Source organism: Festucalex cinctus, chromosome 3, assembly GCF_051991245.1.
Source record: "Festucalex cinctus isolate MCC-2025b chromosome 3, RoL_Fcin_1.0, whole genome shotgun sequence".
NCBI classification, from domain to species: domain Eukaryota; kingdom Metazoa; phylum Chordata; class Actinopteri; order Syngnathiformes; family Syngnathidae; genus Festucalex; species Festucalex cinctus.
In genome coordinates, this window is record NC_135413.1 from 32,879,092 (window position 1) to 32,906,847 (window position 27,756).

A 27,756-nucleotide genomic window follows, 5' to 3' on the forward strand; every position below is an offset into this window, starting at 1 on the left:
TTTGTTTTTTTTTTGTTGATATTTTATGACCTTTATTTATTTATTTATTTGTTTACTTATTTTCTGCTATTTTGCCAGCAAATTGCTAACATTTTTTGGCAGTTTTGTGGGCATTCTATTGTAATTTTAGTGATTTATTTTGTTTTTGAACCTTTTCTTTTCTGCCTTTCAGAATTATTAAATTTCTGACTTTTTTTGGCAATTGGAAAAATATTTTATAGTAATTATCTGCCTTTTGTTTATGGACATCTTAATTTACTTTTTGAACATTTTTTTTTTAAATTCAATTCTCTCACATTTTTAGCAATTCCATTGACAATTTATTTGTAAATTTCTGCTGTTCCTCTTCTTGTGTGGAAATTTTATGATAATTTTTTTGGGGGGAATATTTTAGCTAATCAAAAAAAAATACAAAATCATCTTTTTCTGACAATTTAAAAATTTGGACTCTGACTTTTTTTTAAAATCACTTTAAAACCTTAATTTATTTGAAGAATATTTTATCTAAAAATAAAAAGAAATATGATAAAAGAAATGCGAATTTCTAGTAATTTATATTAAAATATAATCTAATAATTCAATATTGATTTATATATATTTTTTTAGAGCTCAACATGAGAGGGACGAAAGAGCCACAGTGAGAAATCTCCAAGTGACATCCAAGTTGAGTTGCCGTTTGTGGCCACCAGAGGGCAGCAAAGCCCGCTCAAACTTGCCCTCCAACGTTTCCCTCCAAATTCCAACACGTTCAAGTGGCGCACAAATTTGTTGGTTTGTTTACACTGTACACAAGCTTTCATCTTTCTCATTTTCATCATCATCATCATCATCATCATCATCGTTTTGACATCACCATCTTTCATTCTTCTAATGTTCATTTTCTTCGCCATCAACTGTCGTGAGTTGACGCTTGTAAAAGGACCGCCCACTTTTTTTTTTTTTTTTTTGCTTTCGTTCCCCTTTTGACATGTCGACAAATGTGCAATCTGAATGTAATGTGGATGAAAGCCATGTAAGAACATTCCAAAGCGGATCAAGAATTGATAAACACGACTTGTTAACTGTTCAAACATGTTCAACATCTTTTTTTTTTCTAATCCACGCGGATGGATTATTGTCCGCAAACTGCACATTTCCACAACATCCTGCATGGGAAACAACAACAACAACAACAACAAATGTGGCCAGGAAGTGGATGAGATCAAGCAGATTTGATCTGCATGAACACGATCGCAAATCCTCCTCTGACATCATTCTTCTTGTTAGTGCGCGTGCGCGCTATATTCATGCCGATGACGCGATCAATTTGTTTGGTTGGGAAAAAAAAAGTGGCCGTCAATCAGAAAAAGTAGATATAATTGGAAAAAAAAATCTGTAAAAGTCCTGTTTTTTTTAAAAAAAAAATATACAATTTTCTCAAGAATTTATTTCTCAATGTATTCCAGTTATGAAATATATCACACTCAAAAAAAAAAAAAATACATATATATATACTGTGCTGTATAACCCTATAATTAAAAAACAAAAACATACTTTTAACGGGAAAAAAATGACTGCAAATGAAAAAATCAAAAACAAACGATGAATGAAAAAGCATCCATAATAAACTAAAAATCATACCAAAATGAAAGAACATACATGGAAAAAAAATAGATACTGTAATAAGTAAAAAAATAAATAAAATAAAATAAAATAAAAAATTGGTCCATTTCTGAGTGAATTGTGTAACAAGTGTATATTTTCTAAAAAGTTTAGAAAACATACTTAAAAAAAAAAAGTCATATTTTGTAAATAGTGGTTATCTCTGAAAAAGATGCGTAATTCTAAAAAAGTTGAATATCGGTGACAAATATCTATTTGCCCTCCAAAATTGTTTGTCACTGAAGTAGGACACCCCAAAAAGTTGCCCGATTTCTGATTGATTTCTTCTTTCCTTTGCGAAACGACGTCACTCGATTCCTTCAAATCGGTTTTGCTGTCCAAAAAGACCAAATAAGCGACGCTTGCAAACCAATCATGTCCGACATGTTTTTTTTGTCTCGTGTCGACATGTTTTGTCATCTCCGCAAGACGCTCGTCTACATGCTAATCGTGCCGGGATTAATCATGCAGGCGGTGGGTGGGGGGGGTCCAAAAAGGACATCACCCAGATTAGGTGCGACATAAGGACGGGAGAAACTAATCCCACCGCCTGCGTGTGCTCGCCGTTGTGCTTTTTCACAATTAGCATCAAGCTAAACTTCAAGTCACAACGTTTGTTTTCAAAGGGCCACATGAGACTAGCGCTCAAAGCTAAATGCTAACTTGCGTGTTTGCTTAGCCAGGCAAAGCTAACATGCTAGCTCCAAGTTCCATTTCATCTCCAACATCAACATTTGTTTTCAAAGATCCAAATGAGACTCTAGCGCTCAAAGCTAAATGCTAACTTGTGTGTTAGCTTAGCCAGGAAAGGCTAAAATGCTCGCTCCAAGTTCCGTTTCATCTCCAACATCAACATTTGTTTTCAAAGATCAACATCAGACTGCCGCTCAAAGCTAACGTTCGTGTTAGCTTAACCAGGGAAAGCTAACACGCTAGCTCCAAGTTCCATTTCATCTCCAACATTTGTTGTCAACGATCCAGATGACACTCTGCTTATCAAAGCTAAATGCTAACTAATGTGTTAGCTTAGCCAGGAAAAGCTAACATGCTAGCTCCAAGTTCCGTTTCATCTCCAACATCAACATTTGTTTTCAAAGGTCCAAATGAGACACTCTGCTGCTCAAAGCTAAATGCTAACTTGCGTGTTAGCTTAAACGCAAAGTAATATTTTTCTTATATATTTTTGGAAAAAAGTCATGTTTATCAGAAAGTCTTTTTTTTTTTTTTTGTGGTAAAATTAAGACATTTCCAAAATGGTATGATTCCGATAAAGGTCTGATAAAAATCCGCTGAAAGTCATAAAAAATGAAAAGGTCTATTTGTGATGACGTGTAAACGGACGTTTGCACATTTGGGGATGAATTTGCACGAAAGTTTGTATTGAGCGTTGTTCATTTTTTGAATGTTTGCTTGAAGCGTCATCGCGTCGTGTTCTCGTTGCGCTAATCTTCGATGTCCACTTTTTCAACCACATGCTGCTGCCTTCATTTATTTATTTATTTTTAATCTCGTTGAGTCGTGTTGGAGATTAGCGATCAATATTCATGTCTTGAAGGATTAGCAGCTAAAAGCAGTGAGATGACGCCAATGTTTTTGTTTTTTTTTCTAAACCGGGCTTTCTCAAATTTGGCTCCCTTGGAAAAATTCCACCTTTTATTTTTTCTCGACGTTTTCATTTCTTAATGCGTTGAAATTGTCATGAGGATTTTGTTTCATGCATTTATGTCAAACGTTTGAAAACTCTTTGTTGTAAAGTTGACAACTACTTTCCGTCTTGTTTTTTGTCTTCTCATTTTACTTTCTGTTTTCTCAACTTTTTGTATGTGGCGCGGCTTTGCCACATCCAACATGGCGCCCACATGGATGTTAAAAATGCATCAGTCATCATTAGATTTTTGAAAGTATGTTTTGTTTCCGTAAGTTCATTAAAAAAAACAAAAAAAAACTCAATTTGAAGACTCTCTTGTACTCCATTTCAAAATATATTTGGATGATTTAAAAATCATTTCCACAAAAAAAGGATAACTGAAAAATACAGTAAGGTTACATAAAGAATCTCATTTTAAAAGTGTAAAGAATTCAAAATACGAGTTTTTTTTTTTTAAATATGCTTTGTGTCATTTCATGTTTTTAGTATTTTGTGAAGAATCTGCTAAAGATGAGCAGAAAACGTGGCCGATTTGAACAAAACCCGCCCCCAGCAACCACGAGGTCGTTGACCTTTCACCAAAAGCACCAAGCGGCAAATCCACTCCACATTTTATTCACAGCAAACGTCAAATGTCGCGCGTGTAGCAAAACAGCAGAAAAAAAGTTTCAAAATAAAAGAAGTTAATCTTCCAAACACATTCCAAGTCCAATCAGAGAAAAGCCAAATCGGACGTAATCGGTTTCTCACACATCACAAAAACTTTGGCCATTTTTTTGCATATTTCAGACGGCGCCGCGTTTTTTGTTTTTGTTTTGTCCACTCTTGAAGCGACCTTTTGACCTTGTCATCAACATCACAAAACGACATTTTCTTGCAAAACGCACTATCGACATAACAGTACATATTTTTGGAAAAAAAGTATTTTCCAAAAATGAAGTCAAAAAGTCACTTTTGTCAACGATAGTTTGTCAAAATGGCCGCCTTCCACCAAATTGTCCGACTTCCTGTTTTCCCTTTCAGCCCTTCACGCGTCATTTTTCGCGTGAGATTCCCAGAGGAAGTGAAAATTGGCCGCTTGCGAGCAAAATGGCCGACAAAATGGCCGCCGGTCCCTGAGACTTCTTGCCGGCTCCTGTGGCGCGAGACTCGTCCATTTCCTGTCAATCATCCAGAGGGGGAGGGGCAAACTTTTTCACAACTTTCTCAGGGGGAGTGCCAAGATGGCCGACTTCCTGTTTCATTTTTGGCCCTTTTGGACGGGTCCCGTTAGGACACAAATTGCTGGATGGAGTTTGTCTTTTTTTGTTGTTATTTTTTTTTTCGTGACCGATGTACGTTTACAAAACAATTGTTGCCTTTTGGGGCACGCTGAGCTGAGAATCCGCCACCCCACCCCCCCCCCCCCAGAGGGCGCCAACGAGAAGGTGATGACGTCATCAGGTGGATTCCATCAGCTTGCTGCTGCTGCTGATGTTGAGGCCTTCGTCCTTGAGGCGCTTCAAGGCGGGCGCGTAAATCTCCTTGCTCATGGGCAGCAACACGCCCTTGGAAACGATCTCACCTAGAAACAAACAAAAAAAAAAAATCAATATTAAAAAAAAAACAGATCAAAGACGTATCAAAACTGTGCATGAGGGCTAAATGGAAACTAGGGGTGTAAAAAAAAAAAAAAAAAAAAAATTACAATAAAATCAATTTGGCGATATATCGTCTCGTATCGATTCAATATACGGGCGAATCGATGTTTGAACATCAATTTTTGATGTTAATATTCAACAAAACATCTTACTTCAGGATTTCACTTTAAGCAGGCCTGCTCAACAAATATGAAGAAATATTCATCAAGATTTGTTTGGTAATAATTGCAATCAAGATTAGGACAATTATTTATTTTTTGGTGCAAAGCAAGAAAATTTTTAAATGTAAAAAAAAAAAAAACAACAAAAATTACATTTCTTTGAAACATATAATATATAAAATAATATTCTGAAAAAAAACCTAATTATTGAGGAAAAATAAAAGAAAAAACAAAACACTATAATTCTGAAAGTTCCTTTTGGAGCAAACAATATTTTTTAAATGAGTCATTTTAAAATAAATATGTGCAAATATTACCTTTAAACGACTCAAAATGAGTATTAATCATCTTTTTTGTGTGTGTACGATTATGCTGATTTTGTAATTGTGGAGTGCAATGATTAACATTTTTGGGGCTTTCTTGAATGGATTAAGTGGATTTCCATTTTTTTTCCTATGGAAAATATTGTTGCAACTTTTGTCCGTTTTGGTTTCAGTTTGACTCTCTGGAAAAATGTTAATGATATTTATATGTTAAATTGTTGTTTAGAGTGTGAATTATTCTCTACTTAAATTAAAAAAAAAAAAGTATTTAATTGTTCTATTTTTTAAATTAATTAATAATTTTTTTTAATTGTATTTATATAACCCTTGATTTAATTTTTTATTGTTTTGCCATGACTATAATAAATTGACCTCTCTTATTTATTTATTTATTTATTTATTATTTTAATCTAGAAAACTTTTGTGTTTGTTTTTCTAGGTTGAAGGTTTGCGTTTGTCTGGTGTGAAGTTGTGGCGATTGCGCGCGACGTTGGACTGACCGTCGAGGATCATGCGCGCGGCGATGGCGGCCGGGTATCCGACGGTCTTGGCCATGGCGGAGAATCGTCCGTCCTCGCCGTACACCACCAGACTGAGACGTTTGCTCTCCAGCTCGCCCGTCGGATGGCGCAGGCCGAAGTCGCTGCGCAGCACGATCATGTCGCGCTCGCCGATGCCTGAACGCACGCGCGAACCAACCAACGATTAAGAGATTTGAACTGGAACCGAACTAGAACCAAACCGGTTCTAAACTGCATCGAAACCACATTTCAGGTACGAGCACACAAAGGTGAGCTTCAATTCAACTAAATCTCGAGTACGATTGAAGTCGGACAAATTCACATCAGGATTGGACTAGAAATGGAATTAAGACTAGACTGCAACAAAACTAGTTGAGAACGAGATCCAAATTTGAACTGAACTAGAACTTCACAATTGGAACTAAATCTGAACTATGATAAAATAAAACTATGATAGCAGTAAGCACAAATTAAAACCAGGATTGGACTAGACTTAACAAAAAAGTGAAGTAAGCCTGGACTACAGCCAAACTAGACTGGAAGTGGATCTTGAATAGATTTGAACTCGAACCAAACTAAAAGTGAACTTCAAAACTAAATCTGAACTACGAGTACAATTGAACTAGGATAAGCTAAAACTACGATTGGACTGGACTTATCAACTATACCCAAACGAGATCCGTACTGGATTTGAACTTGAACTGAGCTGGAACCAAACTAAAAGTGAACTTTACTGAACTAAATCCTGACTACAGTTAAACTAGGATAAGCTATGATAGCACTAAGGACAAATTAAACCAGGATTGGAACTAGACTTAAAAAGTGAAGTAAGCCTGGACTACAACCAAACTAGACTGGAAGTGGATCCCGAACAGATTTGAACTTGAACTGAACTACGACCAAACTAAAAGTGAACTTCAATTGAAGAAAATCTGAACTACGAGTACAATTCAACTAGGACAAGCTAAAACTACGATTGGACTGGACTTAACAACTGAACTCGGCCCAAACGAGATCTGTACTGGATTTGAACTTGAACTGAACTGGGACCAAACTAAAAGTGAACTTTACTGAACTAAATCCTTTTTTTTTTCTTTTAAGAGAAACGAACTAAATCCAGACTACAGTTAAACTAGGAAAAATGAGAAAGTAGGATTCAATTTAGCAAAAACCGAACAAAGCCTGATCTAGACCCAAACTCGAACTAAACCAGGATGAAGTCAACTTGCTGTGAACGACAACTAAACTGAATTAGAACAGAACGAGTGTTGGACCGGAAACAAAACAACAACCAAAGCTTGAGTGGATGAAAAGTGAAGTGGATCTGAATCGGAACCGAATTCGGACCGAAGTACGCTTGCGAGTGGAAAATGTTTTGGGACTCGTTTGTGGTTACCGTAGGAGAGTTTGGCTTCCAGATGTTTGCTGAGCGCCGTGAGGACGCTGTCGGCGTGCGGAACCACGTCGTCGCTCAGCATGCCGAACCTGAACACAAGTCCCACACGGTTGCCAATTCCGATCCCGATTCATCGGGTCCGCGGGCGTCCAACGTCACTTCTTACCATCGGAGCGCGTCCATGCTGCAGTCGTCGCGGTCGACGCGCTCGTACACGGCCGCCTCGAACGCGTCGGCGGAGGCGGGCAGAGCCGCCACGTGAGTCAGGAGAGTTTTCTGCGGGTGACGACAAAGCGCCGCTCGTCAAAAGTTCAGCGGCCGGGAAGGTCGGCGAGGTCGCGCTCCTTCTTACCCATGTGACGGGAGAGGACGCGTTGTCCAGCATGGGACAAGCGTCTCTGTTGATCAGGCCCAGCTTGACGAATCCGCGCATGGCCCTGGAGAAACCCTGCACGGGCAAAAACACAACACGTGACAAACAAACTGCAAATCAATAACCGGCTCGTAATCAATAACAAATTGAACGGAGCTACGAGTGAGCAACCATCAGGAAATAAAACTCAACGAGGACGCAACTAAATGGAAAATAAAATGACGCAATCAGAACTCATTTCGAGCAAACCAAGTTCAGCGTTCCCTCGTTTTATGGCGGGTTCATTTTCGCGGCCTCGCTGTTTCACAAAATATAAACTGTCCTGTTTAACAAGTACATAAAAGCCTTCATAATAAACTAAAAATCAGATCAAAACGAACAACATATCATAAATGAAACAATATATATTGTGCTGTATAACAAGTAAATAATAAAAAACAAAACAAAACAAAACATACTTTTAATGGAAAAAAATGACTGTAAATTAAAAAAAAACCCAAAAAAACAAATGATGAATGAAAAGGCATTCAAAATAAAGTAAAAATCATATCAAAACGAAAAACATGTAATAAATGAAACAATATATACTGTGCTGTATAACAAGTAAATTAAAAAAACAACATACTTTTAATGGAAAAAATGGCTGTAAATGAAAAAAAACCTAGAATGGATGAAAAAGCATTCATAATAAACTAAAAATCCTACCAAAACGAAAAACATAATAAATGAAAAAATATATATTGTGCCCTATAGCAAGTAAATAATAAAAAACAAAATTGTATAGACAAATGATACTATTTATAGTCGCGTGAGGGTGGGTGGGGCCGAGCTGTTTTCTTCTTACTAGGGGGGGCATGACAGAAAATAATTGAGAAGCACTGAACGAGAACTAGAACAGCACTACAACTGGACTCGGACCGAATTGGAATCAAAGCAGACGAAAAACTGCACCAGAACTCCAAATTGGCAGCAAACGAGGATCACGGTCCGACCAGAACTCAAAGTGGAAGCGTGTGCGTCGCGAGTCGCGCACGCCGGCGTCGAAGCGCTAACCTTGTACCGCAGCGTTCCTCGCAGCAGCGTGTGCACGTCGGGGATGTCGTAGAGTTTTGCGTACTTGGTGCTGTCGCGGTTGGGATAACCTTCAAAGTTGAAGCCGGGGAAGAAGTCCATGGGCGCCACGGCATCCATCAGGCCGCCGCCCCCGGGGATATTTACCACCTGACGGACAAACAACCACATTTCACTCATTTGCTCCCAAAAACGTAGAAATGTGTTCTATTTTAAATGTTTGAGGTGTCCCAAAGACGTATCTATACGTTTTTTTTATGTTTTTTATGCTAGAGTATACAGACAGCTCTCAACTGCAAAGTACGGTTGAAAAAAAATGGTAGTTATTACACAAGCGGCCAGCAGATGGCAGCAGAGTATAAGAGATCGACCAGGGGTGATGTTGCAACAAGCTCTTTTAGCCAGTGTTTTCACCGGGAACGTGAATAATGATGAAACTTAGCTATTTTCTAATGCTAATTGCTGCAAAACAGAAACAGATAGAAATACACATTATTTTTCCTGATGAAAGAAGAGATTTCAATCTTTCTTTTCTGTGAAAATGGCTGCGAGTGAATGAGTTAAGGCAAAACTATCTCGGTGGAGGATTTTAGCGCGTCCGTACCTGGTTGTGAAGGCGGAAGGTGGCGGGCTTGACGGAGGCCAGGAGAACGCCGGAAGGACTCCAGCTGAACTTGTAGCGCAGCGGATTGTCCGAGCACTCGGGAGCCGGAAGTCCGCCGCAGTACGACACGTACGATTCCACCTGCACAACACGCGCAACTGTTGGGAGTGTGCGCGCACGCGCGCACGCTGCATCCGTCGGCGTACTCACGGTGCATCCGTCGGCTTTGGCCTGATCGATACACTCCATGGCCAGCATGTGATCGATGCCGGGATCCAGTCCCATCTCGCTGACCAGGGTCACGCCCGCCTCCTCCGCCCTGACGCGCGCACGCGGCTTCAAGCGTGTGCGTAGTGTTGTGTGTGTGTGTGTGGATGTTACCTGGCGTGCAGGTCGCTCATGGCCGGGCTAAGGTAGCTGGCGTTGACCATGTGGACTTTCTTGTCAATACAGTGTTTTGCCACCAGGGGGTGGAGGGCATTCGGCAGAAGGCTGCCAACAAACAAACAAACATGCTAACAACTCTTCTGCACCGCATGCCAAGTACTTCATGCTATGTAGCAACATGCTAAGTCATTACATAGTAGGTAGCTACATGCTAAATAGTTTCACGTCACGCAGTTTGAAATAATTCAATGTTGTACATGCTACATGCTAAATAGCTTGATGCAAAGCAGTTTGAAGTAGTTAAATGTAGCTACATGCCATGATGTGACATCATAAGTACATAGATTCTAGCTAGTTACATGCTAGGTCGCTAACTGCTAGGTCGTTTAATGTTTGGTAGTTACATGGTATGGCATTACATGTTAGGCAGCTACATGCTAAATAGTTTCTCGCCACATGCTATGAAGTGACATAAATAGCTACATTTTAGCTAGTTACATGCTATGTCGCTAACTGCTACGTCGTTTTATGCTTGGTAGTTACATGGTATGTCATTGCATGTTAGGTAGCTACATACTAAATAGTTTCACGCCACATGCTATAAAGCGACATAAGTAGCTAGATTCTAGCTAGTTACATGCTAGGTCGCTAACTGCTAAGTCGTTTCATGTTTGGTAGTTACATGGTGTGTGTCACGCCGCCACCTGCGTGACAGGCCTTTATTGTCATAGTCATGTTTCCTGTTTTATTTTGAATTTCTGATTCCCTTCGCACCCCAGGTCACTTGCCCTTCCTGCAGTTCACTAATTACCGGTCCCCGCCCATGATCATGTCCACCTGCCACCAATCAACCAAGACAATAAAAGCCACCTGCATTCTCCCCTCCGTTGCCGAAGTGTCACACACAGTTAGTGCATGGAAGCGTCCCACAGTCCTGGAGTCCTGGAGTCCTGGAGTCCTGGAGTCCTGGAGTCCTTGTTCCTTGTTCCTTGTTCCTTGTTCCTTGTTCCTTGTTCCTTGTTCCTTGTTCCTGTTGCCTTGTTGTTTTGCCTTGCTTTTGTGCCTTGTCTTGTTTTTGTGCCTTTTCCTCCAGTGGAGCGCCTTTTGTTACCCCTTTTGCCTTGTGCCTGTTTTTTCCTCCCTAGTGGAGCGCTTTTTGTTCTCCACCTTTTTGATTCCCCCTTTCTCCTCTCAGTGTGAGAGGAGACTGCTGCTGCCCGGCAATAAAACCTGTTGCCTCTGTGGCCTACCTTATCCTGCGTCTGGGTCCTACCTCTCCTCGTCGTGACAGTGTGTCATTACATGTTCGTAGCTACATGCTAAATAGTTTCACGCCACATGCTATGAAGTGACATAATAAGTAGCTAGATTTTAGCTAGTTACATGCTAGGTAGCTAACTGCGAAGTCGTTAGATAGCTACATGCTAAATAGTTTCATGCCAAGCAGTTTGAAGTCATTAAATGTAGCTAGGTGCTATGAAGTGACATAATAAGTAGCTAGATTCTAGCTAGTTACATGCTAGGTCGCTAACTGCTAAGTCGTTTCATGTTTGGTAGTTACATGGTGTGTCATTACATGTTCGGTAGCTACATGCTAAATAGTTTCACGCCACATGCTATGAAGTGACATAATAAGTAGCTAGATTTTAGCTAGTTACATGCTAGGTAGCTAACTGCGAAGTCGTTAGATAGCTACATGCTAAATAGTTTCATGCCAAGCAGTTTGAAGTCATTAAATGTAGCTAGATGCTATGAAGTGACATAATAAGTAGCTAGATTCTAGCTAGTCACATGCTAGGTAGCTAAATGGTAAGTGGCTTTACGTTCGGTATGTACATGGTATGTGATTACATGTTAGCTAGCTCCATGCGAAATAGCTTGCTGCAAAGAAGTGATAGATTAACTAATTAGGTGTTTGGTAGCGACATGCTAAGCACAGTTAACGGCGTGTAGCTCGCAAGGTGTTGTCACCTGACGACGAGGTCGTGGTCTTGTATGAGCGAGATGAGACGCGCCTCCTGGCTGCTGACGTCCAGCATGATGGGGATGGTGTTGGGGTATTTGGCCGCCAGATCCTGCGCCTGCTTCATGCACACCGACGCTAAACAAGGAAAAACAAAAAAACAAACAAAAAAGATAAAATCCAAACAAACTTGTCACAGTTCACTAGTTACAATACAGTTAGCCCAAGTATTGTTGGATGCTCTATTTTTTTTTTTTTATGCGTGTAAAAGTAACACTTTAGAACTAGACTAAGTACAATTTCTAGAGAAATTGCGTGGGAATGCTGAAAGATGAATGCTAATAGCGGAAATAGAAAGATAAATTCTGTGAAAATTACAAAAGTAATTAACTATTAATTACTAGTAGTAGTAGTAGTAGAAGAAACAGTAGTAGTATTACTAGTAAATATTACGTAGTAACTTGTAGTTAAATGACAAATACATCCACCCATTCTCAGCCAGTAGTCAGCAGTAGTCAGCTACCATAAATTACTAGTATAGTTGCTGATAGTCTTACATTTATTGACAGCGAAAGTGAGGCTGTTAATGCACATTTAAAAAAAAAAATTCTTCAGCATATTAAAGTTACAGCAAGAGAAAAACTGGCAGTAAGTGGTGGATTTTTTTTTTATCTGTAAAGGTTATCTTTGTCTTATGTTGTAATTAGTGCTGTCAAATTTAAAGCGTGAACTAAATTAATCACAAAAAAATATTGTATTACCACAGATTAATCACACTATTAATTATATGATATATTAAATATATTATATATATATATATATATATATATATATATATATATATATATATATATATATATATATATATATATATAAAAAGCCTTTTTAAGTCAGTGATTAATCATGATTAATCAAAATTCTAAGATGTAATTAATCTGATTAAAAAATTTAATCGTTTTACAGCTCCGGTTGTAATGTTTAAACATGACCCCCCCCATTGCGTTTTAATAAGTTGAATTATTTTATTTTTTTTAAGTGTGTGAAGGGTTAATACCCCTCCAAAATGTTGACGTAACGCTCACCGACGGTGATCTGCGTCTTGTCGCAGCGGGTCAGGTATTCCACGACGGGTCCGGAGACGTATCCGCTCCCGAGCAACAGAACTCGCTTCATGCCGCCTCTCTGCAGGATCTGGGATTTCTCCCTGGCGGGAGGAGGTCAGACCACACCAAAAAATCGATCAGAAAGAAGAAGACTACACATGAGTCATTCGAGCAATGATTCAAACACGGAGCCAGTCAGAATCTAAATGTGGAACCGCACGAATGCTATTATTAGACCGCAAGGCCACGTGACTTCTGCAGCTTAAACCTGCAAAGAGGCCAAGAAAAAAGCTCGCTCATTGACAGCCATGCAAACAGTGCTAATTTTGTTGATCTCCTGAAAAACAACATGCCGAGTAAACGCAGCTGTTGTGGAATTGCAGAAACCACTTCAGACACAACTACAAGCATCCACATATGAAGGATGGATCCTTTATTCGATTCCCGAAGCCAACAATTCAGAATCATGAATGTGAACGGGTTTCAAGGCCAAATCGTGTCACCTTCAGCTGTAGGGTTGTCACGACAACCGATACTTCCGTACCAAGTCGATGCCAAGATTCTGAAAATGTGACGGTACTGCCTTTTTTTTCTACAATACCCGAAGTACTCACACTCACACAAGCTTACTTCACGTTAGCACCCGAAGTACCGTTGGTACCGAAGCGGCGGCAGATCTGGCTGCGTCATTTGTGTCGTTTTGGGGGTGTAAATGACCGGCGATCTGGCAACCAACTCAACGCCTAATGACGTCACGTGACTAGCCTGCGGCTAACAGTAACAACTAACAAAAATCAATGCGTGCAACATGGCAGTAACCCGCACATCTGCGTCGTCGTCAATTAGTTGCGAAGAAAAACGGCAAAAGTCGCGTATGGAAGTACTTTGGATTTGAGGTTGATGCGCAGGGATTAATAATGGATCCTCAAATACCTAGCTGCATGCAAAAGATGCCGAAACAGTTTCCAGACAAAAAGTGGAGGGGGGGGGGGACACATCCAACTCAGCGAAACATCGAAAAATCGAAAAAGATCAACATCCAGACTTGTACAAAGAGTTCAAGGTGAGTGAATTTCAATTCCCATGTTATCATTGTTGCCCATACTAATAACGTTAACATGATGACGCCACACACTAAATGAAGCGACTGCTTGGCGAAGTAACGCTAGTGTTATGTTTAGCCCCCCCCCACCGTCCCTCTTGTACACAATGAAGCGTGCGATTGCTGGCTTTTGGCCGATTATTATTTATAACAATAAGAGCAGCATATTAGAGGGGAGGCGTCCACCCACCCCGCTGACCTTTGGTGTTAATACCTCACCACCAATAAAAGAAAACCCCAGGAGTCATTAGACCCCCCCCCTCACCTGCTCTCATTAGCCAAGCGCTAATTGGATACGACTCGCCGCAGCAGGTTGGAGCGCACGTCTGACCGCAGTCTCCTCGTCTTAATTAAAAATTCAAGGAAGGAGAAAGAAAAAAAAAAAAGTGTTTTCTTTTTCTCCTCCCACATATGTGAAGGAGGAGTTAAGATTAAGATTAAAACTCGATGGCTTGTCTGGAGAGGAAGAAAAAAAAAAAAAAGCTCAATTAGGATGTCTTAAAGACACGCTGGCCTAAATAATAAGAACAAAAAGATGGAAATCATCATCATCATCATCATCATCATCTCACACTGAGAAAGTAATCAGATTACACACAAAATGAATTGGAACATTTTTCTTTTTTTCTTTCTACTTGTATGATAAACATTTGGCCACGTGACCTTGACAGCAATTATTAAGAAATTATTCAAACTCAAAAACATTTGGACTACTAAACACACAATAGGTTACATTTGAAAGCTCATTTTTACATAGTCAAACTAATTAAATTATGTATTTAAAACTTCTTTAATACAGAAGAACAAAAAAAGAAGAAAGAAAATAATAATCTGTTATACACTTTACTGGCTCAGAAACGATTTTTAGTCATTTTTATTGTTGTACCTCATATGAAGACGGTACAATCAAACAAAATTGAAAAGAAACTTACTTCACTAATTAATTTCTTGAAAATATAATAGTCAAGATGAATTAAAATGGGCCGCTTCCAAAAGTAGTCGTGTTTTGTTGACTTGCCTGCTTTATAGGTTTTATTTCATGTTAGACAGCCAATGAGCGTCGCAAACAATCTATTCTGCCTAGCAACAGGCTCAGCTCCGCCTCCATATGAGTACGAACCTTGTCCTATGCACGGGACGTTCTGAACCAAGAAAAAAATTAAATATATATATAAAAATAAAAAAAAGAGGGTGGAAAGAGTACAAATAAAGTGATACAATTCAGGCTTGAGTTATATATAATATGTCACATAAGACAATTTTGTGTTCTTGTAATCTTCAGACGCTGAGAAACGTTGTTCATTGAGGTGTAAGCAACATTTACATGACCGTTAATTACAATCAGGCAAACGTACGCAACAAGTGTCCTCAAAAGAGTTTAGGTGATAACTTCGGCCAAAAGAAATATGACTATAACATAAATAACGCGTGCGTGTGAGAGACGAGAGAAGGCGTCTTACCGTTGCTCTCGAAGCTTCTCGATATACTCGAACTTTGGCGTCAGGGCTCCATTGGAGGTGATCACCGCCTACATTCAACAATAAAAAAAAAAAATGTAAAAAAAAAACATAACTTGACACCTTTTGGACTTCTGGACCTCGTTTGGTGAATGATCAAACAAGGGCGAGAAACTGGAATAAATGAACAAGATGGACGACAAGCAGCTCCTGGCTGATGCAGCAAGCTAAGAAAGAATTTAGAATAAAATATGTACAAATATTTATTTACAATGTAAATATTTTCAAAACCAACTGACTTTGTCTATAAATAGCAATAAATATTCAATACTAAAAGTACAACAAATAGTCAAAATATTTATTTACATCTATTTTGTAAAAAATACAAACTTCTAAAAGCAAAAAAAAATTCAGCAATTCTTTAAAATAGTTGAGAAACAAGTAAAAAACAAAAAACACTAATGAAAACAGTTCTGTCAATTATTTAAAAAAAAAAGTTTAAAATAAAATTGTACTGATGTTTCAACAACAAAAGAAAATAGCAGTAAAAACTGAAAAAAAATTGTGTTTTTAAATATTAATGTGAAAAGAATTGAGCTTGCAAGTTAGGGAGGAGCAAAAGTGCCAAAATTCAAAATAAATGACTAAATATATACAATAAATAAATAAATAAATGACTAAAAGTGAAAATAAAAACATATATAAAAAATATAATTAGAAAATTATATTCAACAAAATGTATATAAATTGAAATAAAAAGCACAAAAAAATATAAATGTACAGAAATAAATACGTTTGTATTTAATTTTTAAATTATATATATATATTTTTTTATATCCGTTTTTATTTTCACTTCTAGTCATGTATTTATTTATTTATTTATTTATTTAGTCATTTATTGATTTTGAATTTTGGCACTTTTGGTCCTCCATAGCAAGCAGGGTAGTTAAGTAGTATTTAAAAATAGAAAGAAAAAATAAATGATTTTGGAGCAATTCTCTTAAATATAAAAAGAAAAATATTGAAAAAATATGCAGTATATGAAAAAAAAAAAAATCATACTTCTTTCAGCAGTTCTGTACGTAAACAAAAACAAATCCAATGTGTTTTAGATAGAATTTTTTTTTTTGGTTTGAAGTCCTCTATTTTTTAAATGTAAAAAGAGTCAATCTTACGTCTCGGACTTGCGAACTGAATTCCTCCTGGTCCAGAGGTCGGCTGGCATCTGAAGGCAGCTGAGGGCAAGAGGACAAACGCACCTTCTTTTGACGCCTCCGTTCAAAGCAAACATCAAACAAAAGAAACCGGTTCTTGTGTTTGCTGCACAAACACAGCAAACAAAAGAAACCGGTTCTTGTGTTTGCTGCACAAACACAGCGGCAGCAGATGTAGGACTGTGGCACAAAAAAAAAGAAAAAAAAAAAGCACTTTGCTCACCATCTCCCAGATGTACGGAAAGAGGCGGTCGCCAAAGTACTCGGTGGCCTCGATGGGCAGCTGAGCCGGAAGGTTGTCGATGGAGCACATCAGGATGCCGTGACCTTCCACGCTGGCAAGCGCAAAACAAAACGACACAAATCACCAATTGGTCAATGAGATCGATTCCACATACATTTTTATTCAACTGAATAAAAACATACCATGAAAATTTGATGTTTAAATATCGATCGGCCGTATATTGAATCGATTTGAGAATTGTGCTCTGTAATATCGGGATATAATGCCGAATTGATTTTTTTTTTTTGACACCCCTACTGTTTAGATAATTCTTACTCCAAAAAAAATCTAAATAAAAAATCCATATTTCAAAATAAAAGCCTAAATATTTATTAATTTTCTTAGATTTACCACGAACATCAACAATTTCGGACTGTTGCAAATTATTCCAACGCTAATCTGTCACGCTCTCTCCGAAGATGTTTTTCAATTTTTCAAAAATAAAATCTGAAAAATTAAAAACATTTCAATTTACCGTATTTGTTGATGGATTCAAACCGTGCCTCTTCAGATCATTCCTGTTGACATTTTTCAAACTAAAACCCCCAAATGAAGAAATGTTTAATTTCCTCCCTCAAATTGCCACTTTTTTTTTCCCCACATATTCATATAAAACAGACACAAATTCAGATTTTTTTTATATGATAAGCAAAACGAGCGCTTGCGGGAGATTTGTACCTGTCGTGGTCGATGTGCTGGTCGGCGTCGTACATGCAGAAGGGTTTGTCGATGGTGGTGCACTCGTTCATGAACTGGATGGAGCCGCCCATGTCGGCAGAGATGTCGCAAATGGCCAGCAACCTGCCGCAAAAAACGACGGATGGGATCCAAAATCGTTGGCGGCGTCGGTGTTACTTACTTGTGCGGCAGTTCCGGCATGCCCTCGCTGGTGGCGCCGTCGCTCTTGGTGGGCCTGAGCAGCTGCTGGGCGTCCAGGCGGCGGAGGAGTCTCGGGGTGTGGGGGTCCCAGTAGATGCCGTTGATCAGGCAGTTGGTGTACGGCGCCACCTGTTGTGGACACAAGCGTTACGACGGCTTCAGGTTCACAACGGTGATTTTTATTTTTTTTTTAAAGTGTAATCAGAATGAACCAATTACCTTTAAACTCATGTTAAATGGGGATCAGCATATACGTGAAAACATTTAAAGTGCCTCTGATGAACCCTAAATTAAGTTCAGAAAGCTTTTTTCACCAACTTTTTTTTTTTTTGCTCTCTTTGTATTGTTTGTTGTTGTTGGGAATGATTTCATTATTTTTTCAATTTAATTTTCCAGGTTATAGGTTATATGAATGGTGGAAAACGTTTTGAAATTATTGACCTTGGTCTCTCATTTATCATATCTAGGAGTGTGATGATATATTGATATCGCAATAAATCGTGATACTTTGTCTAGATTATCGATACGCCTACGCAAGTATCGTGATATTGGGAGTTAACCCATTCACTGCCATTGACGTGTATATCCGTCAATGGCAGTGAATGAGTTACGTCAATCCCGTTCCATTGACATGTATATACGTCAATGGCAGTAAATGAGTTAATATACAGCCACTATAACGGCTCCTCAGGTGAAGAAGACTCATGAGCTTACTTATTATTATTACTATTATTATTATTATTTATTCTGTTTTTTTATTCATATTTATATATATATATATATATATATATATATATATATTAAATTTTTACATACTGCTTTTATATTGTATTTTTATTTATGTTATTTTTATTACTATATTATGAATTATTATTTTTTTATTTTATAATTTATTTATTTTTTATTTTTTATTTTTATTGCTATTTAGGTATTTATTATTTATTTTATTTTCATTTATATTATTATTACTATTATTATTATTATTATTATATGATTAGTTTTATCGTAGATTATCGAGGATTTATTACTTGACCAATATATCAATAATCGCGGTATCGTCTATCGTGAGATAATCGTTATCGTAAGCCTTGTATCGCATATCATACCGTATCGTGAGGTACCCAGAGGTTCCCAGCCCTAATCATATCAATAAAACACGACTTTTGAGCAGGGTTGTGTGCACTTTTTTTTATGTCCATTTCATGTACCGGTAAGTGTAAGTGGGGGGGTATGTGTACTGACGCTGGTTCTGAAGTGCGAGGTGTAGAGTTCCGGGTGGTTCTCGTACTCCATGGGGTCGTAGATGCCGTCGCTCTTCCTGATCAGGTGATGGTGACGACTCAGCACGGTGGCGTAAACTTTAGTCATATCTAAACAACAACAACAACGTTAACAGTTAGCCACATGCTAGCTGCTAAACAAACGGTGGTTAAATCAAATTAACAACAACACGAGCTATTAGCCACATGCTAAGTTGCTAACGGCTAAGACCACTCATGTCAGTCATCCCCAACAAACATTGTTTGCCAACTTCTAGACAAAATTACGATTATTACATGACTGTGCAAACATTTGCGTTGTTTGTGTAATGTCAACATGCTAGCAGCTTATCGTTCTTGTGACGCACTTTGCGTCACTCTGATATATTTTCCCTTAAAATATACGACATTAATGTCAATATTCTCTAAAACAGTGACAAATATCATATGATCATCAGCTATGTTGATAAAAAAAGGATTATAATGTCATTAGCGACACTAATGAACAAGCTAATAAAATTAGACGCACAGGTGTACATTCTACATATTAGGCATGAACGACATTGAAACTAGAACCTGTTAGATAACAAAGTAACGTTAGCTTTATTGCTATAAATTACCCAAATGCTAATTGCTAACACACTTGCTAAAATACTTTAGTCATATCTGAAAACAACGCTGTTAGCCACATGCTAACTTGTAAAACACTTTGGTCAAGTCTGACAACAATGGCAGGTAACCAAATGCTAATTGCTAACGCACTTGCTAAAATACTTTCGTCATATCTGAAAACAACGCTGTTAGCCACATGCTAACTTGTAAAACACTTTGGTCAAGTCTGACAACAATGGCAGGTAACCAAATGCTAATTGCTAACGCACTTGCTAAAATACTTTCGTCATATCTGACAACAACGCTGTTAGCCACGTGCTACCTACCTTGTAAAACACTTTGGTCAAGTCTGACAACAATGGCAGGTAACCAAATGCTAATTGCTAACGCACTTGCTAAAATACTTTAGTCATATCTGAAAACAACGCTGTTAGCCACATGCTAACTTGTAAAACACTTTGGTCAAGTCTGACAACAATGGCAGGTAACCAAATGCTAATTGCTAACGCACTTGCTAAAATACTTTCGTCATATCTGACAACAACGCTGTTAGCCACGTGCTACCTACCTTGTAAAACACTTTGGTCAAGTCTGACAACAATGGCAGAACCAAATGCTAACAGCTAACACACTTGCTAAAACACTTTCGTCATATCTGAAAACAACGTTGTTAGCCACATGGTAATTTCTAAACATTTGCAACAGTGCACGCCACAGTTAGCCTGCTAGCCTCTGCCTACCCCGCTGGCCAAGTGGAAATAATAATTAAAGGTCGTTTGTTCGCACCTCCAGTTTCACACACATCCTTCAGCTCATGAGGCTCAACGTACTCCACGGGAAGCTCGTTGATGATTTCTTGTGCTCCCTGCAGGACACAATGGTGATAATGTGACGTTACAAGGCTGAACAGGATGTGGAATTTGTTGGGGTTTTTTCCTGGACGTACCTTGGAGACATTTCCAGTTCCGGTGAAGCAGAACGTGACGGGACCAATGGACTTGGGCATGAGGCCCATGGAGATCTCGTAGCCGCAATCCCGCACGGCCTGGATGGCCTGCGACACATTGCGGTAGTTGTGCGCCATGCCGATGTGCTGTCCAAAGCAAGGGAATTGACACAGCTAGCCGTTAGCATTTCGACGACGCGATAGAATTAAGTGCGTGTGGACTGCAGAATGGACTGCAGTGCCTGGCAGCGCTGTGGTCCCCCCCATCTGTGTCCCTGCGCCACCACTTTGTCCCTCCATTTCCTTTTTTAATATACATACATATTCATATACATTCATATACATATACATATTCATTTTTTGGGGGGGATGCGGGTGTGTCGGAGTAGGGGCAATTTTTTCCCTCTGCTCCGACTCACCTGCTCCCAATTTTAATGCACCACACGCACACACTTGTATATACACTGGGTGGGGCCACATTCACGGTGTAAGGGTAGAGCTCGCCAGTCGGCGAGCTGGCGGACTCAGTAACAGGGTTAGGTGTCACTAGTACGCTGGCGTGACGACCGGGGCCTCTCCCCACCGGGCTCGGTGTTCTGGTGTTCCGCCTTTTCCCCTGGTGCTTCCTCCTCTGCTTCCCCCCTCCCGCCGCTGTGCTACTCTCGCACGGCTGGAGGTGGGGTGGGCACGTTTTCCCTCTCTGCGCTGCTGCCCGGTGCCGGTTTCCGGGGGTGGGGGGGTGGGGGTCGCGGGGGGCCTGGTTCGCGGGGGGGTTGGCGGTCGTCGGGGGGCGGCTTGTTTGGGGGGGGGTGGAGGTATGGGTTGGTGGGGGGTTGGGTGTTGGGGTCGGGGTGTGTTCAGGGGTTTGGGGGCCGGGGGTGGTGGGGCCTGGGTCGTGGCGGGGGCGGGTTTGGGTGGGGTGCGGGGGGGTCGTGGGGGGATGGGGGCTGGGGACCGGTGGGGCGCTGTGGGGGCCCGCTGGGCCTCGTTCTGCGGCCTTGGGCTCGGGGGTGTGGGCCGGGGCTGGGGCGGGGGTGTTCCGGGCGTCTGGGTCGGCTCGCCGAACGGTGTCCGCTCGGGTGGCTTGGGGGTGGCCTTGGTGCTGCCGCGGCCTGGGGATTTCGGGGGGGGGGACCGCGGTTGACGGCTTCTTTCTTTGGTGGTGGTCCTTATGCATGCCAGATCCGTCGCACCAGCATCTACTGAAACTCAACAGAAGTAGCCTCTCCCTCCCACAGCCCCTTGAATCAGTGGGTGCTGGTGTCTGTGGATCTCACTTTGCTTTATCTATCCTTCCCTCCTTCCTCTCTTTAGTTTTTCCTCTGGTCACTTGAGATCTCAATTTATTGGAAGTTTGAGGTTTCTGGGGTTGGCATAAGGCTCTGGTTTTGTAACCACGCAGGAGGGGTTTTGTTGGTGCTGGATTTCACTTTGATGGATTGGATGTACTGGCTTCTATGGATCTCACTCTGCCTTATCGATCCTTCCCTCCTTCCTCTCTTTAGTTTTTCCTCTGGTCTCTTGAGATCTCGCTAAATTTGCTGGAATTTAGAGGCTTCCGGGGTTGGCGTAAGACTTTGATTTTGTAATCATGGGGAAGGCTGGAAGTGTTTGGTCGGTGCTGGATTTCACTTTGATTTATCTTTCTTTTCTCTTTATTTTTTTCTGACCTTTTCTCTGGTCTCCTGACCATTTAAACCTCACGACTCTGGCAAGATTCTGAAGTACCTGGTTAAGGCGAAGGGTAATGGGATATTTATAAGGCTTTAGGTGAATTAATGAGTATAAATTTATACGTATATGCACGCACACGCAAGCACGCAAGCAAACGCACGCACGCAAACGCACGCAAACACACACACACAAAAAATAAAAAAAAATATAATAAAAAAAATAAAAAATAAAAAAGAGCAATGATGATAAGACGTTGAATCTGTAAGACTACCGAATGAACAATTCTGAGCTCTTTTAGAAAAAAAAAAAAAAAAAAAAAAAAAAAAGAATTAAGTGCGTGTTTGCAACAGGGGTTGGAATTTGGCATCGGTCTTCTTTTGCAGCACAATCAGGAGTGCTTGGATTTATGCTAATGATGTTCATCTCAGAGATCGGTTAGCTTTTAGCATCACAGCATGTGTTTGTGATAGCATACGGTTGCCATGAAGACACTTGTGGTGTTTGAGGTAAGCGACAATGAGGGTATCGCACTCAAGAACAATTAGACATTAGCATTTAACAGTTAGCATCATGCCAAACGTCGGCGGCCAGGAACTTTAGAACTTACAGTGCGGTTGAAATGAGTGACCATCATACTAATAATAACAGATAATCTTGGAAAACAGTTACTTGTTCGTATTAAGCAACATTGTTAGCATTTAGTGTTTGGAACGGGAGATAGCATTCAGCATACGGCTGGCAAAGAAATGCTTTTGTGGCGCGTATGGTGTGAGTGACCGCAACGGTATTGCGTTTGGAGAACAGTTCATCGTTAGCATTTAGCTGTTAGCATCATGCCAAATGTTGGTGGGCAGGAGTTAGCATTTGACAACGGCTTCCTTTAGAAGTTACAGTGCGTTTGGAATGAGTGACCATAATACTACTAATGATAGATAATCTTGGAAAACAGTTAGTTGTTAGCATTTAGCATTTAGCATCATGTCAAATGTTGGCGGGCAGGAATTAGCATTTGACAACGGCTTCCTTTAGAACTTACAGCACATTTGGAATGAGTAATCTATGTGATATCTTGGAAAACAGTTAGTCGTTAGCATGTAACAACATTGTTAGCATTTAATGTTTACGATGGGAGCTAGCATTCAACATCCGGTTACCAAAGAAATACTTTTGTGGTGCGTACGGTGTGAGTGACCGCAACGGTATTGTGTTTGGAGAACAGTTCGTCGTTAGCATTTAGCGGTTAGCATCACTGCATGTTTAGAACGCATTAGCATTAGCATAGGTACTGTGTTGAGGAAGAATTACCATGAAGGGGGTGTGGTGGCCCAGCGCCAGGAAGCGAAGACCCAAACCGTGTAAAATGTTGATCATGCCTAAGGAAATATATCAAAATTTGTCCACATAAAACATGCTGGCAACACTGATGAAAATGATAATCATTATTAACGTTAGCAACCCTTCCAAGCATCCAATCAGGTTGCTGTGATTTCACCTCGATAAAGGGGAGGGCGCGTTCTTACCGGCAACGCCGGCCCACTGTCCGAACGCCACGATGCGATAGCCGTTAGCATCCACCATCTTCTCGTAGTCGATTAGACGAACCTCCTGAAAACACCAAATAAGAGCAATCGTCATGCGAGTTAAGAAAAACTAGTGTTTTTGTGACAGTTCTGTTACCATGGAGATATGGAGGACCAAAACTGCCAAAATTCAACATAAATAAATGACTAAAAGTAAAAATATAAATGGATATAAAAAAATATAATTTGACAAATTATATTAAAAAATATAAATATACATGGAAGCAAAAAGAACAAAAATAAATAAAAAGTTACACAAAAATAAATATATAAATATATATATATATATATATATATATATATATATATATATATATAAATTTGTACATTTGTATTTAATTTCTGAATTATATTTTTTATATCCGTATTTATTTTTACTTTCAGTCATTTATTTATTTATTTAGTCATTTATTTTTTTATTTTTTGTTGTCTTGTTGACTTCCTTCCTCACTCGACCAATGACAGGCAGTTTGCAATGGGCGGAGTCCAACCCAAGCACGCTTAGGACCGCCCCCTCATTTGAATAACATTTCGACTTGGCAGTACGGTCCAAAACTGCCAAAATTCAAAATAAATGACTAAATAAATAAATCAATAAATAAATGGCTAAACAAATGAGTAAATAAATACTAAATAAATAAATCAATGAATAAATGCCTAAATGAATAAGTAAATAAATAACTAAATAAATAATGAAATGATTCAATAAATAAATAAATGGCTAAAAGTGAAAATAAAACCGGATAAAAATATATATAATTAAAAAATTAAATATCAATGTATTTATGTATGTATTTATGTTTTGTTTGTTTTTTTTACACCTAAGAAATGTTCAAGCGGACGCAAGGAGCCCCGCCTCCTTTCCGCGATGTGACTTCCTGTGTGCCTCTACCTTCTTGAGCAGGTCGTCCAGCAGCCCCATGTTGGCCTCCTGCGCCTTGATGGTATGCGAGAAGAAGGCGTAGGTCTTCTTGGGGATCACCTTCTCCTCGGGCGGCCGCTTGACGCCCAGGATGAGCGACGCCTCCGAGATGTCCTCCTGGATGACCGCGCCCGCTTTGGCGTAGAACTAAAAAGACGGGGAAGCACCTGATATATATATATATATATATATATATATATATATATATATATATATATATATATATATATATATATATATATATATATATATATATATATATATATATATGTACTTAGATTATATTTCTGTTTATTTATATTATAATATTATGAATTATTTTTTTATAATTTATTTATTATTATTTATTTTTATTATTGTAATGTATTTATTATTTATTAGGGGTGTTAAAAAAAAATCGATTCGGCGATATATCGCGATACTACATCACGCGATTCTCGAATCGAGTCAATAAAAAAAAAAGGATTTTTTTTTTTTTTTTTTAAGAGCTCAGAATTGTTCATTCGGTAGTCTTACCGATTCAACGTCTTATCATCATTGCCTTTTTTTTTTTTTTTTTTGTGTGTGTGTGTGAATCGATTTTTAAACTTCCATTTTTAATGGAAAAATATTCAACAAAACGTCTGACTTCGGGTTAGGATTCACACCTTGAGCATGGAAGAATGTTATATGAACGGAACATTAAGCCTTAATATTTTATTTTAATGCTGTTCAAACATGAAACAGATTACAACCTCTATAAGACTGAAATTTCAGATAAATAAATAATACATTTTCATATAAATCTTACACTCTACAAGCTTACTGATTAGTATTTTCTAAATTTGAATGAAAAAAAATCGCAACAATAGACTTAGAAATTCGTATCGGGATTAATCGGTATCGAATCGAATCGTGACCTGTGAATCATGATACGAATCGAATCGTCAGGTACTAGGCAATTCACACCCCTATTATTTATGTATTTTATTATTTATATTATTTATTGTTTATATTATTATTATTATTATTATTATTATTATTATTATTATTATTATTTTATTAGTTTTCTCAACAATTATCGTGGATTTATGACCTGACCAATATATATCGATAATGGCGGTATCGTCATATTGTGAGATAATCGTTATTGTAAGCCTCGTATCGCATATCGTACGTTATCGTGAGGTACCCAGAGTTTCCCAACCCGAGGTGAAATACCGAAGATTTGGACATTCTAACTTGAACAAGGTCTCAAAACACTTAAATTGATGATGAAAATTTGCAACGCGATTCGATGTTTAAAACTGATATTGCCTTGTCAACTCTCCCCCAGCTGACCTTCTCGTGGATGGCCCTCCGGTTGGACGGCTGCACGAGCACTTTGACGCCGTCGTGCGTGAGCTCGCGGACGTGGCGGGGCGCGAGGGGCGCTCGCCTCTCCCACGGGTTGACGTCCTCCCGCCGGATGGCCATGACGGCCCGGTGGTGCGAGTCACGCCGCTGAGCCAGATGGCAGCTCGGACGCCTCCGGTGGCCCTGCTGACTCAGGAGGCGAAACATGGATTCTACACAGAAAAGATGGGAAAAAACAGCAGAGCCAAAAATGCAAAATAGTTCAACTTCCATTTCACAGGACAAACGACACACAAGGCTGCCATTAGAAGGGAAAAGAAGCTAAATGTAGACAGCCAAATTGTTATTAAGTATTTGGGCAACCATTTAGCTATAGTAGAGGAACATATACATAATACAAATAAGTGAGTGTGACGATATATCGTTATCGCGATAAATCGTGATACTTTGTCTCCCGATAGATTATCGATACGCCTATGCAAGTATCGCGATATTTATAGTTAACATACAGCCACTGCCATTGTTCATTACTTATTGAGTAATTACTTGGCGGACCACTAGGGTGAGTGCCTCATAAGCGTGGCGAGGAAATGGATGCAAGTCGTCAGGCGAAGAAGACTCATGAGCTTAGTTTTTTAATTATTATAATTATATTTGTTTATGTATAAACAGCCAAATTGTTATTAAGTATTTGGGCAATTGTTATATAGTATTTATATATATTGTTTTATTATTATATTATGAATTATTATTTATTTATTATTTATTTATTTATTGTCATTTTATTATTTATTATTATTATTATTATTATTATTATTATTATATGATTAATTTTCTTATTATTTATTTATTCATTACATGACCAATATATAGATAATCGCGGTATCGTCATATCGTGATCCTTGTATCGCATATCGCGATCCTTGTATCGCATATCGCATAGTATCGTGAGGTTGCCACAGGTTCCCACCCACTAATTCTGACACCGGTTGCTGTTGACTAATTGACTTTGGTGCCACGCCTTTGCATACATTACATTCATTTCTAATAGCTTGACTTTAGCCTGTTCCACCATGAAACCAGTACTATTATTTGTTTTCAAAATGTTGAGCTAACAGGTGTATTGTACAGTAGTGGCTGTTTATTTACCCTAAGCCGGAAGTTGCATCGCAAACTGTTGCACTCGCTGATTACGTCGCATACACAGCTCGCGCCCAAAAAGAAATGATAGAGAAGTGAAATTAAAAATAAGGAGTAAAGTGAGTGGAGCGTCGTGTTCCTCTACCTTTCCTCGACGGCGCACGCTCCGAGTCGGTTTCCGGAACTTATTCCGGATAATAACAAACTACGCTAAGGTAACTCAGTGCGCTAACTAACTTGCTCAGCAGCTGGTTAGAAGCCCACCGGACCGCAAGTGGGCCGGAACCAGTGGAAGAAAACACGGCGGAGGTCAGCGGAATTTTGTGGCCGCGGAGTGACACTCCGAGATTAGGAAGGGGGGAGGGTCACCACAAGCACACAAGCCATTAATTCCGGTTATGGTTTACAAATAAAAATAAATACGTTTTAAAAATCATGGTTATTAAATTTGTGTGGACAGACACTCGCTCACCATATTCGTTGATATCTTCTTATAAGCAAAACATCTTAGTATTTAAATGT

The 27,756-nt window shown here is 39.1% G+C and overlaps 1 protein-coding gene across 2 annotated transcripts; it reads right to left on the reverse strand.

Annotated features, from left to right (window-relative positions):
* Positions 1–3,888: 3,888 nt before the first annotated feature.
* On the reverse strand, positions 3,889–27,598 carry aass (aminoadipate-semialdehyde synthase). Of its 2 annotated transcripts, XM_077517793.1 has the most exons (24): positions 27,380–27,598; positions 26,080–26,306; positions 24,730–24,906; positions 23,778–23,862; positions 23,563–23,630; positions 20,584–20,730; positions 20,424–20,502; positions 19,009–19,136; positions 17,747–17,895; positions 17,566–17,688; positions 16,828–16,939; positions 16,566–16,625; positions 15,394–15,461; positions 12,811–12,932; positions 11,737–11,866; positions 9,760–9,870; positions 9,589–9,697; positions 9,379–9,519; positions 8,757–8,924; positions 7,683–7,778; positions 7,497–7,606; positions 7,331–7,419; positions 5,914–6,090; positions 3,889–4,853 (listed from the first exon to the last, which is right to left on the reverse strand). In XM_077517793.1, exons 2-24 carry the CDS (start codon positions 26,299–26,301, stop codon positions 4,729–4,731), a joined length of 2,796 nt encoding a protein of 931 aa, XP_077373919.1. In that variant the 5' UTR covers positions 26,302–26,306; positions 27,380–27,598; the 3' UTR covers positions 3,889–4,728. The 2 variants fall into 2 exon arrangements, with proteins under 2 accessions (XP_077373919.1, XP_077373920.1); XM_077517794.1 differs by lacking the exon at positions 27,380–27,598 and having other exon boundaries at positions 24,730–24,926; positions 26,080–26,227.
* Positions 27,599–27,756: the final 158 nt, after the last annotated feature.